We start from the raw sequence: 19,269 nt of genomic DNA, 5'->3' as shown, positions 1-19,269 counted from the left end.
ACCAATCAAAGCGTAATATGCTAATGATATGCAAAGGCCACTCAACTGCTCGCTATGATGTGCACTGACCACCAAGGGGTAGATGCTACAACCGGTAGGTAAGCTTGCTGCTGGGGTCTGGCCAATTGGGACTAAGCGAGACGGGCTGAACATGCCCTGGAGCCCTTCTGCATTCCTCCCCGGCTCCGATCGTGCACCAGTGGGGTCCCTCAGCCTGGCTGCACCATATTGCAATCTGGGACCCCTCGGAGGATGTTGGAGAGCCAGTTTCAGCCCAATCCCACAGGCCAGGCCGAGGGACCCTACTGGTGCACAAATTCGTGCACCAGGCCTCTAGTGAGTTAATAAAAGGCATCAAGATCCAAAGACAAACAGGAAAAGAAAAAAGAGAAAATAATAGTGAAACAGAGATGTGCATTAAAGAATAGAAGAGCAGAAAGACATGTCACAAAAGTTAACTTTGGGTAAACCTAGGCACAGTTTTTATTTTTTAATTCTCTGGGAAGGATTATATATTTATCTGTCCCAGAATGAAATTTTTCTCAATCTATTATTGTAAGTTTTGAAATATACCTACATCAAAAGGTCTCTGGAAAACATTCTTTTTGCTCCATTTAAGAGCACCTTTGTACTTCCCAGTGTTGATACACACATACTTAGTCTTGAATGATGGTTAATTAACTATTGATGAGTCCTAGCATTCTAGGGCTTCCCAGGTGACAGCTCAGTATTCTTTACTAATCATTTAATGAAAACACTTACATGAATAATGAATCTGGCATTTCCCTAGGTATACATGCAACTTTCTTAACAGTAATAAAGACAAGCATAGGTACAGTTATACTAAATATTGTGGTTTGAAAATGTTTTTACAGAGCAAATCAGAGAGGTTATGTTGAAAATGAAGCTCTGGTTTCTGAAATTATTAAAAGTTTCACATTATCACCCCAGTAAGTTCAATAAAAAAGAAAAATAAATAAATGACGGAACACTGAAAAACTCTAAAAAAAGTTTCACATCAACATATAGCATTATATCATAAGCACATAATATTAGAAGTATAACCATTACTTGCTATGTAAGCCCCAAATGGAGTAAGCATAATTTAGATTTTAGTAATCACAATTCTAAATTTGAAAGTTTGAATTGAAAGAAACACACATATCTATAAACACGTACACACTCAGACTATATATATCTGTATGTGTGTGTGTGTGTGTGCTTGTGTGTATGTGTGTGTGTGTGTGTGTATATATATTCCACGTTCAAAGGCTGTGAAGTCGCGTTGTTTACCCATATATTCAGAAAAAAATCACTTCTACTGCTGTGGTAAACAACCTGCTTCCCTATTTACAATGGTCTGGCCCTCTAGCAACTTCAGCACAAAATTATAGCTAATTTGCCTACAAACATCAGGTGGTCATAATAATCTGGCCACTCAGTGTATATATACAAATAGTGATTATATATAGTGTCCAAAATGTATATACACACTTCGAATAATTATAAAGGCAGTGTTTATTAAAATACATTTTATTTTTTAAATTAAATTTATTGGGGCAACACTGGTCAATACGAACATATAGGTTTCAGGCGTGGGACTCTATGTTACAGGAACTATATATTGCACCATGTTCCCAACATTTCATTTTCAAAATTGAGCTATCAGCTGTTAGAGTGTGTATACTTATTTTGGGGATATTCCATATATGGTGCAGAGAAAAAATATGATTAAATTGTCTATGAAATTTGTTCTGCTTCTCAGAATTGAAACTTGTCATCATTTGGTCTAATTTTACAGATGAGAACATGGAATCTCTGACGTTAGGATTTAGCTCACACAAACCCATGATTGCTGTGCTGAACACTGAACTAGCGCTGAGGTAACTTGGCATGCCAACACTTTCAATACAATTTCAGTAACCCCTTTGATTCAGTGCCATCCTGGTCCAAGTTGACATCTGCTTTGGAGAAACTAGGTTACTACAACCAGTTATTTGAACAAATTTGAAAAAAAAAGTCTTTATAAATTGTTCCAGTGGAAGGATATTATGGAAACAGACATTACAAACTTTTAGGAAAAAATCGGTTTTTGGAGTCAGAAGCCGAAACTTTGTCTTGTTACCATCTATTATGTGACTTTGGACAAGTCATTTAACTTCTCTGATCCTCAGTGTTTTCATTTGTACAATTAGAATTATGGCACTTGTGACACTTGTAGTTCTTGGTTGTCATGTATTACTTATACTATACACTATTACTATTGCTGCGACCACTACTTCTATCAATACTCAAAGCCTTCTATGTGCTCAAACTCTGTGATTTGCTTGTATGCCTTAGGACTATATCACACCCTCACACAGTCCCGTAAGCTAAGTGGTCTGATTTTCTCATCACAGATGAAGAAACATCTCCATGTGGTTAAATAATATGCCAAAAAGCACACAGTCATTAAGAGCTTGAATGTGAATTTGAATCCAGACGTGACTCTAAATTTCAATTTAGATCCTCTATATCCTGGTTTCCTCTAATGCACTATATATATTTGTGTGTATACACAAACATACATAATGTAAATAATAATACATAGTACATAGAGATATGTTACTCATTTGGTGCACACACACATACATACATACATGTTTTAAATTCTAAAATGCTATACTAATTTTTTTAAATGTTAAGGCTTAATATGTGAAACTGAGTAGGTACTTAGTAGTTAATATTTAGGGGAAAGAAATTAATATAGGGTAAATAACTAAAATCATTTTGAGTAAACTGTTAGTTCACGCATGTCAGCAATAACAGTGGCTATTTAAATCCTCATCTTCTTCAAGATTATGTTATTAAAAATTATTCTAGAGGAAAAAATGTAAGTGGACTAGCCATAGGTTCAAATCTAAATACAGAATTGACAGAGACAGAAAAAGAGCTGTTTTCAGTAAGCAAGGGCTGAAATCTAACCCTATGGACTGAACAAAAGAAAAGAGAAAAGATCATTTTAAAAATTACATGTGGTTCTGATTGTTCAAAGTGGTAGCATAATACTTTCCAAATTTGAAATTTCAAAAAAGCTATTCCATACTTTCCTATCAAAACAAAATAGCAATACTTGCTATTTTTATTTCTCTTGACTATTGTATATGAATAATAATAATGATGATGATAATTGGATAATGACATTCAGAATGAACAACTTTTTCAGAATTAAGGAGAAGGGGCAGGTGGTATCAGAAAAGATTCACAGACGTCTTATTTCTAATCAAAACACGTTTTTTTCAACTATGTAATCGCCTTCCAAAGAACATCAGGCTGAATGGAAAGATGCCGACACGTGTGCCAGGTCAGGGCTAGAATGACATGTCTGGGGAACAGGAGATGCCGCTATTTCCATTATCCATTGAACACCTTGGCAATTCTTATTTCATCCTGAGAATGTGATACTTACTCTTGAACTGCTCTGGCTATGGAAAGGGCCGTAGATCCAGTTTCATTAACGCTATCTAAGGTCACATTTGGCAGGTCATCATCATCACTGTCACTTTTACTTTGTCTGGGAGATAGGCCTCGGGGGTCCATTTGTGCTGGGGAAAAAAGGCATATATATGAATTAAAATCAGCATGCAGAAAGTTAACCTTGTCCTGGACCAACACCAAGCATGGAAGGTCTCTTCTGTGTATATCACGCACACGGAATTCTCTAGAAATCCCAGGAATTAGTGAAAGCGACGTATTTTATGTACTGAGCGCTCAATGACTCTTTTCCCTGGTTCATTTGATTTACGAAACCTTCATCAGCTCTCAATAGTTTCAGGATATGACTATGGAATATAAACTATAAAATCCACGATATTATCTACTCCTGAGTGGTCAGAAGCTAATTAGGTAGCTCACAAGTTAGTGCTGGACCCTCTGGCTTCTCCTTGCTTCTGCTGCCAGAATCCTGGCCACCTTACTGCTCTGGCTTACAGCTCTCACAATCAGCTGACGGAAGAACAAGGTTTGCAAGACTCAAAAGTTTTAGGTACTTTTCATACTTCAGTGAATGACTATCTTCAGTTTTTTACTACAATTTGAATAGAAAAATGACAAAAGCAGTAATAGTGTTTTTAATTGTGTGTTTATATGTGCTAAAACGTACTCTTTTTCTCCATCCTGATTTCATTTTTCAAAAGGGCATTTCCAGATACAATTCTCCCCGCCCCCACAATGTGAACTTGCCAAAGTAAGAAACGCCCCACGACCTGAGCCCTGATGACGAGGACTTTCAGATCCTTTCAAATGAGAGGATTATAGTCAACATTTCATACCTTAATTCATATTTAAAAAATTAGATTGCATTTCCACCTTCTTCTCTCTATGAACAGCTTTAATAACCATGGCGTAGGATTTCCATCAGCCCTCACCTCAAGCACAAAATACACACATCTTCTAAATTAAAAGTACTGCACTCGCTGCCAATGGCATTGTTAGAATTAGTGGCTTCAAAGCCAGCCAGTTCCAAGCAGACTGCCACTTCTCAAAATGCCCAACAACATTTCTAAAACCACTGCTGCTTACAAAAAGCAAATCCACTTAAAGTCATGGTTACAATGACATCTGGGTATATTTACAATTTCATTTTTTTTGTCAAAACATTTTTTCTTACAGTGTATCATGCATTAGGTAGATCATCAGGAAAATACTAGTATTTCATCATATTTTACACACAATTTTTTATGATTCTACCTAACATTTAAAATATGAATAGAAAAACTATACCTAGAGAGTTTCAACATGTTTGTAACTAAACGTGCTTAGGAAGGAATGTATACCTGTTGAACCTACTGCCACACATTATTCCTGTAAGTATTCACATATTCAAATGTAGTATGGACAATGAAAGTTCTTGATAATTGTTGGTTAAATTAAAGAGAAAATAACTCAAATAACCTAAACTAGTGGTGCTCAAACAAAGGCAAATTTCTCCCCAAGAGACATTTGGCAATGTCTAGAGACATTCTAATTTGACACAACTTGGGGAGAGGGAGATGTTACTGGCATCTTCAATGATACTCCTGGACATCCTACAATGCACATGACAGTCCGTCCCCCGTGACAAAGAATTAACTAGTCTAAAATGTCAAGAGTGCCAGGTTAAGAAACTATGAGTTAGAGATTTAAGGGTTTGGATATAGAAACTAGAAAAGATATTAAGTCATAAATTGGACTATCCATATTTTCTGGCCCTCAAATAAAACAATACACTGTTATGTGACTTAGCCCTCACCAATTCCCCATATACTAGTACATACAGCATTCGCTTCTGCAAATGCCAGGAATTATGCAGTAACACTCATTAAGAGTTTTTGAATGTTTTCTTTGTCCCACACATGGTGGGACAAAAAGACTTTGTGTCTGATCTCTAGAGAAGATTTCCTAGAAGAGGGATGTTGGATAAACTCTTTCTAAAAAGGACCAGTTCTGCAACCATCTGATAACAGAGAACTACTTAAGCATCAGCCACTCCAAAGGCACTGAGGCACTGTATCATTTAAGATTTATCTTGGCAGCAGGCAACAGAAACTGGCTCAGAAAAACTTATAGTAAACAGAATGTACTGGAAAGATACTGAGTAGCTCAAAGAAAGTAAGGTCAAGATGAACAACCAGCATTCATGTAGCACAGGTCACAGGGATCATACAGGCATTACAACCAGGAATTCACAAATAGTTTCTTTTGGGCAATCTGTTATAGAATGATTCTGTTACCAATCATTCATAACTACCCAAATGCAGCCAAAAAGGAGTAACAGATCTATGTAGGCTTCTGAATCACATATTGTGTGGTGTTATGTACGCCTGTAAATGTCAACAATTTAACATTTAAAGTTGTTGAAACATGATGCACGAAAGATTCCTTTGCCAAGATACCAACTTAACAGCTAGCTAAAGATAAGGGAATGTTCTGGTGGTCCTATTTTGTCCAAGAAAACTAGAGTTATCATAGGTAAGTAATACAACTCAAGGGAGATACGGGCAATTAGCCAATAAGCAACCTGACTCTGAAAGTTAAAATCTAGCCATATAAAAGACTCTAAAGAGCTGGTGTGAGAATTGATCATCTAAATTATGTTATGTTTATATCTCAATGAAAGTTTAAAATATGTTAAATATGATGTCCTTTTTTGGATGTACTTTTCAGGAACATTATAATTGAGGATTTCTTTCCAATATTTTCAATCAATATTATGAAATACATCTGCTACCATCATGCTGAGAAGCTCTTTTACCCATACCTTCAGCCAAGTTGAGGCAGCAATTAGAAAGGCTTTTTGAAATCTGCATTGCTGATTAGGTCAGATGATTAGCTTATCTGCATACTTGCATAATTCCACTCTCCTTTGATGAAATGTGGGATAGGGACATCTACCTTCCTTCACCTCCATTAGTCTCTGAGTTTCTCAGTTCATTTAGGAAGCACCCATTCACTGGGGTGCCCATTCAGAGAAAATGCAAAAGTAACCTGAGCACCAGAACCAAAACCATATCCACCTCCCTAAGTAAGAGAGCAATAGAGGACCTGCAGGCATCTGAAAGGAATTTACATTTGAGATTCCATTCCTTTTAAAGGAAAAGGGATCAGGCAGCTGGGAGAATGCCAGCCCATGGCTGGTGAGGTGTCCCTTCTCTGAGTTGGAGGAGTTGTGAAATACTGTGTGAGCTTCACTTGCCGTGACGAAATCCCTGGAAGGGTAACTGCAGAACTCCAATACCTCAAGTTGAACCCATTTACTTTGACTTTCAAAAACATACTTAATGGTAAATTGTTTCTGTAAAGATCACCCCAATAAATCATAATAAATGACTTATGCTGAACCTGCTGGCTTGGAACCTGGTCGCATCTGAAGAAGCCCAGGAAAACCTAAGAGACAAGCTGCTCAGCTGGCAGCCAACCCCAACTGATGTGAGCCATGCTGGATGGACCGACCACATCACAGCCACCCATATGCATGACCAGCATAAGCATTTCCTGGCTAAACCCATTCCAAATATTTGACTTACAAAACTGTGAGTGAATAAAATAGTTGCTATTTTAATCTACGAAAGTTTGGGGTGCTTTGTTACACAGCACTATAGCAATACAAAAATCAATGTACCATGCTACTCTCCCGGCTTCTTCAGAGATTTCCTGGCAATGACGTGGACAAGGGGCTACTACTGTTAGAGTCAGCCTATCACACTCCTCTCTGTCCTGCTCCTCAGAGGAAGCCTGGCCTTAAGTGGCATACATTTAAGTGAGCGATTAATATGAAAAAGAAAAGCCACATATTATCTGACACCATTTCCTTCTCAAGTCAAAATATGCAAAACGTATTCACAGGCACTTTAGTTTTGAAGCATCTTCTTTGATCCTTGGCTGTGCCTCAGGTAGGCTTCTCCCAGAGGGGAACATCGGCTGGCATTACTGCTCAGGAGAACAACCCATAGCGGACAGGAGGCTCACCTGGGTGGATCCTCCCAGGTGTGTGGTTACCCCAAGTCCGGTACATTTGCCTCTCTTCAAGGCACCTGAGACATGTTCCCTTTCCTTTCCCCCAGGTCACAGTGGACTGGCACCGACACAGGGACCTCAGTGCATTCTCGCTTCCCCCACCTCATCCTAGGCACTGCCAAAAGATTCAACACCCTTCCAACTTCCTTAGACTTCAATAGGCCTATTCAGCTATTCTTAAAGGAAAGGAAGTTTTTCCTTCAGTCACCATATTAAATATGTACAAAAAACAACCTATGAACATACATTGAAATTTACAAAGTAACCTTTTCTAACCAGAATGAATCACAGAAGGAATTATTCAAGCCCATTTACCTCCACCATTAGGGCTGGAGGGGAGAGAGTGGGGGGGACACAGATGGACAGAAGGGGTGTGAGGCAGCCAGCGGCTGGAGTGCTGTCAGCCTTTCTCCCCACTTCAGGCACTGACAGGCTGCCTGCCACCCACAGATGCCCTCATTGTTCGCCCTGCCAAGGCTGAAGCATGGCCCAGTTAGAGAAGCCTTGGCTTCCAGGAGGGCTGCTGCTGCTAAGAGAAAGAAGGGCAGTGGGAGAAGGAGGGGAGGGAAGGGAAAGGACTGTATCGGGGAAGAAGGTGCAGGGGAGAAGTCACAGCATCATGGCATCAGAGAGTAGAAGACTATCCTTTTAGGAGCAATTCCTGCACTCATCTGGTGCAGAAATTGTTCCTAAAAGGATAGTCACAGTGTTTCTTTAGGATGAAAACAGAGCTCTGGCTTCAGAGAACCTGGGTGTGACTTCTGGGCCTGTCACTTGTCTGACCTGGGGCGACTGATTTCCTACAGCTCATCCAGCAGGTTCCCCTGCCACTGCTGCTGTGATGAGTAAGTGAGATAATATATGCAAAGCCTTTAGTACCCTGCCTGGCACTTAGCAGTCAACCATCATCCCATTTTACTCTGACAGTAAATTTAGTGCTTCTTCAACCATCCCTTCCATCACAGTATCTCCAAGTCCCTCACCTTTTCTTGGACTAATTCAAATTAGGCAGTTTTGTTTTTTTTAAAAAGTATTTAAACTGAAAATACCACTACAGAATATATATTGGATAATATATAAAACCACTACTTCTAATGATCCACAAATTCATTTATAGATTTGGTTAACAGATATTTATTGGGCACCTATGAGGTACCAAGCACTCTATGGGGTGCTGGGGAGAAAGCAGTGGAGAAGGCAGATTAAAATTCCTGCTTCCACACTGGCACAAGACAGATAACAAACAGATAAATAAAAAAACACATACTCTGTAAGTGCCATGGAGAAGAATGTAACAGGGAAGGGGGTAGGGGCTGCTGACAGGCAGGTAGATACTTTCAGAGGGTGGTCAGGAGAGGCCTCACAGAGAGGACGACATCTGAGCAAGGAGGGACCTGAGGAGTAGAGGGAGGCTGACAGATATGGTTAATTTGGGGGTGTGGGGTGGTAGTGGTAAACATCAGGTACAAAGGCTCTGAGGTGACGCTGGTTTTATATGTCTGAGGACCTGCAAGGAGCCTATACCTGCAGCTGAGAAAAGGAGAGCGAAGTAGATGAACACAGACAGGAAGGCGTGCAGAGCACTAAGGGCTTGGTGACAACATAAGGATTTTGGGTTGTGTTCTGGGTGGGGAGGAAAGCCATTGGAGAGCACTGAGCACAAGAATGACATGATCTGCCCGACCGGCATGGTTCAGTGGTTGAGCATTGACCTATGAACCAGGAGGTCATGGTTCGATTCCCAGGCATGGCACAGGCCTGAGTTGTGGGCTCAATCCCCAGAGTGGGGCGTGCAAGAGGCAGCCAATCAATGATTCTCTCTCCTCACTGATGTTTCCATTTCTCCCTCTCACTTCCTCTCTGAAATCAATAAAAAATTTATTAAAAAAAAAAGATGATCTGAATTCTATCCTGTGATTAGGATTATCCTGGCTCTATGAGCTGGGAGCAGGGCAGAGATTCAGCTGGAGACACATGCATGAGAATCAATAGAGACGTAATATTCTGTAAAATCACACCACCTTTTTCTCTTTGGGTACCTTGAGTTGGCTGCACATACTATTACTCAGGACTTTATTACTTGAAGGGCGATAAAGCACACTCTTCATAATATATTGGTACAACTGATGTTCTGACCTCATTTGGTTTGAGAATATCAGTTGCTCAAATATATGCCCAATTTTTCTAGCATATCAACATATAAGATGAGAGAAAAATTCATAAGTAAATAAAGCCGGACTCAAAATATGGTGAACTCCGAGATTATGACCAGCCCTCCAGGGTCCCATTCTGCTTACTGATGTTTCCATAGGCTGTGTTTCTTACTTTCTTTACTTTTGCTGCTACTAGTGAGACTCTATGCCTCACTATGTAGCAACTGTGATTGATATAATCCCAAATGAAGACTTAAAAAATTCAATCAGTTATGTAAATCTTAGTTGTTGCTACTGTGTAGATATAATATGCAATTTACTCATTTTTTCCCAATTCCTATCTGCACACTTGAGAAAGTAATGGTGTCTGCTCCTGTTACCTTAAAAAATAACCTCATAATGTTCCTATAATCCCCTGGTACAAAGTCCACTTCTCAGTTATAATGTCATTGGACTTCTCTACAGACTGTGGATTATCTCTCATTTTTAAAACAATATATTTCTATTTATTTCAGAGAAGAAGGGAGGAGAGAGAGAGAGATAGAAACATCAATGATGAGAGAGAATCATTGATTGGCTGCCTCCTCCACACCCCCTACTGGAGATTAAGCCTGAAATCCAGGCATGTGCCCTGATCGGAATCAAACAGTGAGCTTCTGGTTCATAGGTCTACACTCAACCACTGAGCCACACTGGCCAGGGCTCATCTCTCATTTTCACTTCTGGCCTCTTCTTAACACTCTCCTCCCCTGGTCTCAGGGATGGGCACACTAAGGCCTGTTGGTCTTGCCACCTGTTTTTATTGATCCATGCTCATTTATTTTGTTTCTGGATGCTTTAATGCTACAATGGCAGAGTTGAGTAGTTGTCACAGAAACCATATGGCTAGCCACAAAACACCATTTGACCTTTAACTTTTTTATTAAATTTATTGGGGTGACATTGGTTAATGAAAGTATATACCTGGTTTCAAATATACAGTTCTATGATACATCATCTGCATATTGCATTGTGTGTTACCTACCCAATGTCACCATATATTTAACCCTCTGTCCTTTACTACCGCACCATCCCTCTTTCCCTCTGGGAACCACTATACTGTTGTCTGTGTCTATGAGTTTTTATTTATTTGTCTTGCTTGTTAATTTATTGCTTTTAGCTTTATATCCCACATATGAGTAAAATCACATATTCCATATTTGAAAACCTTGAATTTTCCCACCATCTAACAAATAAGGTTCAATAGCCCTCCCAACCATTCCACAATTCACTTTTCATTCAGAACTCATGTATCTTATCCCCAAAGCCCCTTAATCCAGCTGGATCTTCTATTCCCTTCCACCTGCAATTCGGTCAACAAAAATCCACTCTCCCTACAAAATGATAACTTATTCAAGAACCTCCCTTTCATTTTCTAACAAATACCATTGCTTAAAAAACACACACACACAAACCTCATACTTTGCATAATGGTACTCTTGCACTTTCCATTTGAATTATATTTAAGCACATACTTATTATCATCCTTATAAGTTTGTCTACTCCTTGAGAGAGACCATATCAATTATACGCCCTGTACACAGTAAAATGTAATATTTATTGATGAAAATGATGGTAATAAATGCAGATCTCTTAAGATGATCACAGCGGTTCCAAGTTGGCAAAAGATTCTGTAATATAATGAAATGTTTCTAATTCATATTTTAAAAACTACATTCTGGTTTATAGTCTAATATTAGCATTGGTGGAGGAAAAGTCACAATTATTAAATTTATATTACTCTATAAAGTCTTAGATAAGTATATTTTTAGTTTGAATAGGCCATGGGATGACATGGGAATGAAAACATTCATAATTTCTGTTCCCTTTTTAGCTAAATTACAATGAGTCGGCTTTTTTCTCCTTCCAGGAAAATACTTTAAACATTTCAACATACCTATCATTTCTATAATACTGCTTAGAAACTGTAATGAAGGAATTCATTTAAAAATATAGCTTAAAACTTAATGTTTATTGAGATTATCACAACAGCTACTAGGATTTCATATGCCTACGGGACCATAACTAAAACTATTTCTCTTATTTGTAAAAGGAAAATGAATACAGATTTACCATTGTTTTGAATTCACTGGAAGTATGTCTTTGAACACAAAAGGCTTTTTGTGTTTAAAAAAAGTTCATAAAATTTTCCACTTAATAAGTGGACTTTTACACTATGCTTGGTAACCTCATATAACTCTCCAGAGACAGCCAAGAGTCTCTAACTCTAGGAGCCCTCTGAGATTTCAGTGCACCACTATTTTCCGCTACCTTCCCATTTTGTCCATTCATTACAGCTGCTTAAAACCCTAGCCAACCAACTCCAATTGATTTATTCATAACTGAATCCACTTTAGGCAGAGATGACTTAAAATACTTAATAATAAAGTGATTTTGTGGTGAGAACATATGGGGAGTAATGAGATCACTGAACTAATTTTCATCTGTAATGCACAGAAAAGGAAGATTTTAGGCATTAATTTAGGGTGTTTTTGCTCACGTTTTATTTCACTTGGTCCTTTTCCTCTATCTGCATTTTCTGAACTGGGGAGAATTGAATGTTTCAAGAAACAGACTAAGATTTTGCTGTAATAATTTTTCACCCACGCTAACCTTTTTATGTCATGACAAACTAGAGTTACATGTTCTTAAATGTTCACTCCTAAGATCTTCTTCTGAAGTTCCAGAGAGACAGAGGCAAAGGCAAAGATGGTGCATGCTCCTATAGATAGCTGCCAAATGTCTCCCACCCCACAACAATTTCCTTTTGGTCTGGCAGGGAGGAAAAGCCCAAGTGATGATGATAAAAATGACGATGACAACATTTAGCTAAGACAATACCATCATGGACCTATATAATTCCTTACAAATGAACTCTGAATTCTATATCTCATTGTGTATATACGGCAAGTTGTGATTTCTTTTTCTACTGTTTTAATATAATAATTTTAAGTACCACTGAATCATAGACCTCATCTTATGTGCTTTTGATATAAGAAACAATTAAGGAAGGGCAGAAAATCTACATGCACTTACCAGTTCTGTTTCTATATCAGCTATGCTATGTGCAGTTAGTTGGCACAAAAGTAACTTATCATAGACAGGTTCTTTGCTGGTTTAAATGTAAAAAGATTAGTAAAAAGTGGGCACATTTACTAGTACAATCAAGGTTGCTGTTGCCCTCCACCCCTCTTCAAATGGTTTTGCTCTCTGTGCCTCATTTATACTTACCAGTAAACCTGCTAACCTACATGTCCCTAACAGGTAATCAAGACTTAATTTGTCTTCTTAGACATACAACAGAGCCTTTGAATTCTTGAAGATATATTCTGAAACCATCCAAAATTTGTGAATTATTTATCCATGCTATTGGATTTCTCTATGGCTTTCAAGATTATTGGTTATCTCCCTTCACTGTGAACTCTTAAAACTCTCTTCCCTTGGCTTCAGGAATGGGCACATTGTCCTCACACTCCGTAACATTTCTACTGAGACTTACAGATTTCTTGGGCACATCCTCACATCACATTTTAAAAATGTTATGAAAGTTTTATTTCTCATTTGATTGATAATTTACACACACACACACACACTCTCTCTCACACACACACCTCCCCTCTCCCCAACAATTTACAGGAGTTACTGTGTGGGCCACAAGCAGAGAGCACGAAGCAGCCCTGATAAAGTCCTAAGTTGGGGAGGCTCACTCATGTACTGACACCTTGTGGGTTCATGGGACTCTAACATGTAACTTAGCTAAATATAAGCACTACATAATGGACTTCTGGGACATTTGTGAAAAGCAGAAAAATGTTATACCTATGAATGGCCCACAGTATTAAAATTCTGGAATGTGATTTGTCTTTATGAGGGAAACACAGCGGCCAACTCTTCTCTTTCCAGTGCACTGCATAGCATCGTCCTGTTTTGAGCTGAATAGCTTTTCAAAAATGACCTGTAAATATCTTTGGGCCAAAAAAGCAAGTATTCCTACATTTTTTCTTCTATTTCACTCTAGGTTGAAGGATGTGAGTGTTCATGTATTAAAAGAAAAATTTTCTCTATAAAACTGAATTTACAGGTGTTTCCATATCAATTCTAAGAGTGGTATGTTTTTATTTGTGCCGGAAGCCAGTCCATCCTTGCTGCTTGACACAGTCGCTGCAGGGAAGAAACATCTGCACAGCATATGTTTCAAGGGACCTGGCGTATATGGCATACTGTTCTTAATATGTTTGCTCCCCTTCTTGGCGCTATGTGTTTGAACCAAGGTCACCTCTCCGAGAAAGGTTGTTTCCCCAGGTAGGGATTTTTCCATGAAGTTAGGGAGGGAATAAAACCCCTTAACTAAGTGCCAGGCGGGTAGTTAATCACTTTAACTACAAACAATTACGCTTAAGCTGCATAATCTTTACTCCCTGGAATGGAGATAAGAAATGCCCTAACCTTTGGAATAGAAATTGATAGGATTAAAATCAACTGGTATAAATACAGATGTAACAAGACAATAGAACACAGAACTTGGCTGGAGATCCTGGACAGAACCTAGCTAGAGAACCTGGCTAGGCTGCTGATCAACTGAACGGTGTCTCCGTGTCATTCCTTCTTCGCTGACTCCGTCCACACCTTTGGGAACTCCTGGACCTGCTGGGGTTGGACCCCAACATACTTGAAAGGACAATTCCATTAGTTTCTGTCGATCCATGAGAAACAAGGGCTGTATGTGTTTTGGTTTGTGTCCAAGAAAGCCAGTGAGATCCCTACCACCTGTAAATGGAGCTATGACTTCCTTTGGCTTTAGGCATCACTAGATTGGGGATCTTTTATTCAGATGCTTCCTCAGCCTCTGACATGGTGAGGGAAGCAGCTCATATAGGCAGGTGGCGCTGTCTCCAGAAATGACTCTTGAACCAGATCAAAGTTATAATTCTGCCTAGAAGACAGGCCAGGGCAAACAAGTATTTTGAGAACACAACTATAATATACTAGAGGCTCAGTGCATGAATTTGTGCACAGGTCGGGTCCATCAGCCTGGCTGGCAATCGGGGGCGATCAGGGCCGTCTCGCCCAGTCTAAGGGTAGGGACCGCGGGAGGTTAGCCAGCCAGGGGAAAGGACCGCAGGAGGTTGGCTGTGGGAGCGCACTGACCACCAGGGGGCAGCTCCTGCATTAAGCGTCTGCCCTCTGGTGGTCAGTGAGTGTCATAGCAACTGGTCAGTCGATCGGTCATTCAGTTGACCGGTCCTAACAGTTGCTTAAGCTTTTATATATATAGATGCTATATTGGGAGGAGCAAAGAAGGTAAACACTAGTCTATTTTTCACTCCTAACTTTAAACTGGGTTTACACTCACTTCTTAATGAAAGTCCACCTGGGTTATCTAAGTTCCTGAAGAAGACATAAGAGCTATGATGGAGGATGAGGTCTTGGGCATTCCCAGGCAAAGGTCTGGTAGGTTGAGGTCAGTATGTTTAAGTGTTAAACAGACACAAAAGCTTGATAGTGCTTTCTTTGAATATAATAATAAAGACAGATAGAATTTTTAGTGGTAAAAAACAATAACACTTATGTTTGGATAACTTCCGAAGTTTATTACGTGCTACTAATAAGCATCCTGAACATAATCTACCTGGATTTCCTTAACTAAAGCTGGCCAGTCACCTCAGCACAAAGCACTGGTTGTCTCCGAGACCATGCTGAGGCCCTGGTGGCTTATTACAATCCATGCAGGTTCACATGCCAATCTTCCTATGTGCCCACCACACTTACACTACCAATTAAACAAATCAGGATTTCTAGTCCTGCTTCCCCTTCAACTATTCGAAATCTTGAAAATTGCTTCTTCCCAGTGTTTCTCACACCCAACAATCCTTCATGTAAAAGACAAAATATGAAGAGCCATTTAACATATGAGCCAGCATGTGCTTTCATAAACTTGCTTATAAAATTCAAGTCATTTTAACTTAAGAAATTCTATACAAACTTATGATGACCACCTATTTATTCTCCTAAAAGATTAAAATAACCTTAACATTTGCAGTAGTTACTTCAGATTATTAAAAACTGTATTTAATGATATCATATTCTATGACGTGTTTATTTTCACTTAACATAACATTTGAGATTTTATATTTTTTTACTTTAATTGTTATATGTTATATCACTTTATAAATGGACCACCATTATTTATTTATTCTTATAATGATGGGAAATTAAGGTGTTTGCAATATATACTGTTAAAAAAGCTATTGCAAGTTTCCTCATAGTCTGTGGCTGGTAATATAATTATGGGTCATGCAGATCATCAGTTTTATTAGATACTAGAGGCCCAGTATCCGTCAAAATTTGTGGACTGGGGGGGGGGGGGGGGGAGGGGTTGGTTCTTCAGCCTGGCCTGGGCCCTCTTGCAGTCCAGGAGCCCTCAGGGCATGTCCTACTGTCGTGGAGGCAGGAGAGGCTCCCGCCACTGTTGCTGCACTCGCCAGCCACGAGCCTGGCTTCTGGCTGAGCGGCACTCCCCCTGTGGGAGTGCACTGACCACCAGGGGCAGCTCCTGCATTGAGCATCTGCCCCCCTGGTGGTGAGTGTGCGTCAAAGCAACCAGTCGTTCTGCTGTTTGGTTGATTTGCATATTAGCCTTTTATTATATAGGAGGATCGCCAAACTGCTCTCAAAAGCAGTTGAATCAATTAACATTACCACTGCTGTATGAACATACCCATTTTCCCATCCTGTCTAATAAAAGAGTAATATGTAAATTAACCATCACTCCATGACAAAGATGGTGGCGCCCATAGTGGCTGGGGCGGGACACTGGCAGTGTTGCCCTGGCAATGCGAGCCCAGCGTCTGTGCACCGGCAGTGCGGTGGGAGAGGGGGAGCCTCGGCGTGAGGGACGCTGGCGTCATTGCAGGCCAAGCTGAGTGACACCCCCCCCCCCCGTGCACAAATTTCATGCACCAGGCCTCTAGAATCGTTAAAAGACTTAATATGGCAAGATTTTATATTTTTCTAATATAATTTTGTATATGTAGTCTCCTCCAAAACACAAAAGGATTTAGCATGTTATAACTACTAATGACTATTTCCACTGCCCCATTTCTCTTCTTCACTAGAAATTTGGCTCATGTCTTCTTATCAAGAGTTAATTAAAGTCTCTGTCTTTATGCAGATATTTATATATATTTTAAAAGCCAGTTCTAAGCTCACCTTTCCTTCTGAGTTCTTTTACTTCATTCAAAAGTGCATTTTTTTACTTCTTTCCACAAATTTGTGTGGGTGATAAGCTCTTAGTGCATATATGTCTGAATTTTTGAAACTATACTGCCAACAGAATTCTAGGAGCCCTTAGCCCTTTGGAAAGTCTACTGCAGTGATTTTCAACCTTTTTCATCTCATGACACACAAAAACAAATTATTAAAATTCTGCAACACACCAAAAATATATTTTTGCCAATGTGAGAAAAAAATAGGTATAAATTTGATTCATTCACACTAGATGGCTATTGTTGTGTTGGCTGTTGAAGAGGTCAGTGCCTCTGACTAAATAGTCAGGAATTGCATGTTTTGCATACTCTTGCAGCACACTAGTTGAAAATCACTAGTTTACTGCATTGCTTTCTGGCATTTGTTGTTGCTGACAGTCCGTCATTCTTTAATTCCTTTGTAGGTAAGCCTTTGAGATTTTCTTTATGAATCATGCTTGACAATTTCACTGCTGTGTCCTGAAGTGGATTTATCCTATATAATAAAGAGCTAATAAGCTAATTAGACCAAACAGCAGAATGAACATCCGGATGACCTTCCAGACGACCTTCTGGACGAAGCTGGGGCTGTGGGGGCTGCGGAAGCCAGGGCTGCAAGGGCTAAAGCCCTTGCATGAATTTCGTGCATTGAGCCTCTAGTTTTAACATATTTGTGTATACTCTAAGATTCATGACTTTCCTTAATTTTTAAAAATTCCTAGACATTTCTTTGAATATTGTATTCTATCTATTCTTATTTTATATAAGTCCTTTTAGATAAATTTTGGAACACTTCAATTGATGTCTCTTAATTTTTCCTTCAAGTTTTGGTCAACTTTCCCACTTTGCGTTGTTTTCTGGGTAAAATTCTCAGTATGAGTTTTCAATTCATATGTTCTTCTATTCAACTTTCTCAACAAGTTTCAGTTGCTAAAACAAGAACTAGCCTACATTTATGTTTTTCCTTCATCTTTGACATCTACATTCTGTCCATCAGATTTCCATTCATTCTGCCTCTGTACAGGCCTGTAGGAATTCTCACCTGGCTTCCTAAATAGCCTCTTACCTTTATTCCCTTTATTTTCTCTATATTCAGTTCCTCATCCACAGATTTGAATGTTACTCCCCCTACTCTCAAACTTTCTGTGTCTCCCTGTATCATTCAGTATATATACACTCCTTAGCTTGGCATACAAGGCTTTTCATAACTAGATTCATGAATATCCTTGGAGCCTCATTTCCATTTCTTATAAATACCCTTTATTTCAACTAAACTAACCTATCTATTTGTATAATCTAGAATCTATCATGATACACTATGCTCTTTAATATTCCCAGGTCTCTGCATCTGTGCACTGCTCATGTGGTGAAATCATAAATGTGTATTAATCAAATGAATAAGTGAATGGAAAGAAATACACTGGACAATTTCTGGATAAGACAAGCAGTTAAAAAATAGTGCTTAAAGATTTCTTTTTAAATAAAATGCTTAATGTTTTTAATCTGGAAGTGTAAATTTTATTTAGTTTTGATAAAAGAATAAGAAAGCAAAAAAACAAAATAAATTAGTGCTTTAATCATGTTCATTTAAATAATAATCATGAAGATTTTTTGCCATTTAAATGATACAACAATAGGGAACAAAATTCAATCCAATATAATAATAGAGGAATATGCAAATTAGCCAGGACGCTGTAACGTCTCGACCAATCTACAAGCTGCGGAGAGCTACAGGAGGGCGGGGCAGCGAGCTGCGAGCAGCAGAGAGTTACCAGCGGCGGTGGGCAGGGTGGCCAGCTGAGGCAAGCGGCAGCGAGCTACTCACAGGGCTACTAGTATATTTATAATAAGTCAACTAACTTCATTTACTTTATAAAGTATAAAAGTTTCTGGGTGGTATTTTTAAAAATACGAATATACTATATGAATATACTGTGTTTTTATTTATATCTATATAGCATGCATGAATAAGGTAAAATACCAAGCTCTTCTCTGAGTACATTTTAACATACCCAGATATGAGATGGTCACTTCACCCTGCTCCTTACAAATATGCAAGGCCTCTCTAAATGAACTACCCACTGACTGAAAGTAATAATATGGCTGATACTCCTTATATCTTCTCTGGAATAAGGTTTAGGATAAATAGTATTAACAAGTAGAGTCTGAGTCCTTGATAGCTTACTCTTGCTGTTAGTAAAAATGATTCTATTCTCAATAATAATCATAATTCTATTCTCAATGTTAATCATAATGAAAAATAGCTATAAACCATCCAATGACTTACTTAGACTTGTAAA

General features: G+C 38.9%; 1 protein-coding gene across 4 annotated transcripts in view; it reads right to left on the bottom strand.

Moving 5' to 3' along the window:
• Positions 1 to 19,269, bottom strand: part of KLF12 (KLF transcription factor 12) — a 662,522-nt gene that overhangs the window by 149,734 nt on the left and 493,519 nt on the right. For all 4 annotated transcript variants that reach the window (XM_070408948.1, XM_070408947.1, XM_070408949.1 and 1 more), the window contains one exon: positions 3,449 to 3,584. In XM_070408948.1, coding sequence (XP_070265049.1) covers positions 3,449 to 3,584 — 136 coding nt within the window. The remainder of the gene's footprint in view (positions 1 to 3,448; positions 3,585 to 19,269) is intronic.

This window comes from Myotis yumanensis, unplaced genomic scaffold, assembly GCF_028538775.1.
Source record: "Myotis yumanensis isolate MYYU_CA2020_CCGP unplaced genomic scaffold, mMyoYum1.0.hap1 SCAF_3, whole genome shotgun sequence".
Taxonomy (NCBI): Eukaryota; Metazoa; Chordata; class Mammalia; order Chiroptera; family Vespertilionidae; genus Myotis; species Myotis yumanensis.
Note: the sequence above shows the minus strand (reverse complement) of the source record. Positions and strands in the feature narration are given on the sequence as shown.